Source organism: Helianthus annuus, chromosome 16 (genome assembly GCF_002127325.2).
Source record: "Helianthus annuus cultivar XRQ/B chromosome 16, HanXRQr2.0-SUNRISE, whole genome shotgun sequence".
Classification (NCBI taxonomy): domain Eukaryota; kingdom Viridiplantae; phylum Streptophyta; class Magnoliopsida; order Asterales; family Asteraceae; genus Helianthus; species Helianthus annuus.
Window position 1 is genome coordinate 7,149,015 of NC_035448.2, and position 2,316 is coordinate 7,151,330.

The following is a 2,316-nucleotide window of genomic DNA, read 5'->3' on the forward strand; positions in this document are numbered from 1 at the left end:
ACTGGAAAAAAGCATTTCGTCGGTACCTGGTGAAGATGGGATGTTGAATGACGGTCAGGAGGGTCCTGATGTGCATGCGGATCGGCCAGCTCAAGAGATGTTGAACGACGGTCAGGTGAATGCTTCCAAGGTCGGTAATGATGGGTTGGATCCCATGCAGCATGGGGGTGTTGGTCTAGATGGGGAGAATTGTGTTATGGAAGGGGAAGGGATGTCGTCGTCCCAAGTGCAAGATATGGATGGGAATCAGTCAAAAGGTGGGGCCTATTTAGGTGGGTCTCTTTCTTCTGCATTTAAAATGGGTAATTGTGAGAATAGGAGGGTGGGTTTTAAAAAGCCCAAGATTATGGCCCAGGGAAGGAGGGATAAAGCCCGGGTGGTATCCCCGTCTGATGTTAGGCCCAGTAAACGTTCTAGAAATCTTATGGAGGAGGACTTTCGGTTTAATGCTCCGTCTTTCAGCAATGACCAGGTGGAGAATACTGGTCCGGACTCGAGTCGTCATAGCTCTTCTGGGGACTTCGATCTGAACCGGAGAGCGGCCTCGGGTTCCTTGGAAAACACGTTGGTGGGCGACTCTTTGGAGACGGCAGGTACGGGTACGGGTTCCGGATGCAATATTAGGGGTGGGTTCAATGAGGCAATCCAGGGTGAAATTGATGCTACGGTGAAGGTTGGAGTGCAATTGGGGGTTGATCTCAAGGATCATATGGATCTGCTGGTTGGTTCATCTGGTTTAAAAGGTAACAATGTTGTGGACAAATGAATTTCCTGTCTTTTAATATTCGCGGTATTGGGGGTTCGGAGAAGCCGGGTTGGGTGAAGAGTTTGAAAGTGAAGCACGGTATCAATTTTTTAGCACTTCAGGAAACAAAGAAGGATGCGGTTGCTGTGTCGGATCTTGTCGGGTTTTGGGGTAATAAGAATTTTGGGATGGATAGTGTGGGATCGGTAGGTTTATCGGGTGGTCTCGCTTGTTTATGGGATTCGTCTCTTTTTTGTCAGTCTGGTGGAACTAAGAATAGGAATTATCTTCATGTGAGGGGTAAAATCGCCGGGTCAGGATCTGTGCTTAATGTGCTGAATGTTTATGCCCCGTAGGGGGTTCTTGCTAAGAAGGAGTTGTGGGATAATCTTGTTCATCTGATTGATAGTCACGACGGGGCATGGGTGGTGTTGGGAGATTTTAATGCCGTGCGTTTTAGAGAGGAAAAAAGGAATTGCTCGTTTAAGCAGACTTGTGCTAATAACTTTAATTCTTTTATCTTGGAGGCTGGGTTGTTGGAATATAATATGCTCGGGAGAAGGTTTACTTATTGCTCGGCTAGTGGGAGAAAAATGAGTAAACTTGACAGATTTCTAGTGAATCATAGTTTTTTTAATGAATGGCCCGAAGCGAGAGTAGAGGTCTTGCCTGGATTCCTGTCGGACCATTATCCGATAATTTTATGTTCGGTTGCTAATAATTTTGGTCCGAAGCCATTTCGTATTTTTGACTCATGGATTGGTTTGGCTGGTTTTGAGGATGTGGTTGTTGGGGTGCTCAATGGAGGAGAGGTTGAAAGTGGTCCTCCGGATGTGGTTCTATCGCGAAAGCTAGGGATCCTTAGACTAAAATTGAAGGAGTGGAGGGACGATATGCTATTGAAAAACTCCGAGGTTACGAGGACAGCATTGTCGGATCTCGAATCTTTGGAGGCTATTTTGGATACTATAGATTTGACGGAGGAGGAGGAATGGATTCTATTGGAAAGTAAAAAGGTCCTTAAGGAAGAAGAAGATAGAAAAAGCAGAGATTTAAAACAAAGGTCCAGAGTTAGGTGGGCTAAGCACGGAGATGAGAATTCAAAGTTTTTTCATTCAATGGTTAATTGTAGGAAAGCGTAGAATGCTATTCATGGGCTAAATATTGGAGGAGCTTGGGTGTCAAAGCCGTCATTAGTCAAGAAGGAGGTTTTTCGGTTTTTTAGAGATAAATTTATAGAGGACCGTGTAGTTCGCCCTAATCTTTGTTGCCCGGGCATTAGACGTATTTTAGAGCACGATGCTAGGGAGATGGAGGCTCAGTTTTCTCGTCAGGAAATTAAAAGTGCTGTTTTTGATTGCGGGGATGATAGAGCTCCGGGCCCTGATGGAGTTAACTTTCGGTTTGTGAAGCATTTTTGGTCTTATCTTGAGGACGATTTTTTTAACATTTTGTCTATGTTCCACGAAACTGGAGTGATAAGTATGGGTTGTGGCTCATCGTTTATTGCTTTAATCCCGAAAGTCAAAGACCCTTTGGGTCTTAATGATTATCGGCCAATTAGCTTAGTT

General features: G+C 44.8%; 1 protein-coding gene across 1 annotated transcript; it reads left to right on the forward strand.

Annotated features, from left to right (window-relative positions):
* Nucleotides 1-762: 762 nt before the first annotated feature.
* Nucleotides 763-1,887, forward strand: LOC110918904. Its single transcript, XM_022163184.1, has 2 exons — nt 763-1,038; nt 1,102-1,887. Exons 1-2 carry the CDS (start codon nt 763-765, stop codon nt 1,885-1,887), a joined length of 1,062 nt encoding a protein of 353 aa, XP_022018876.1.
* Nucleotides 1,888-2,316: the final 429 nt, after the last annotated feature.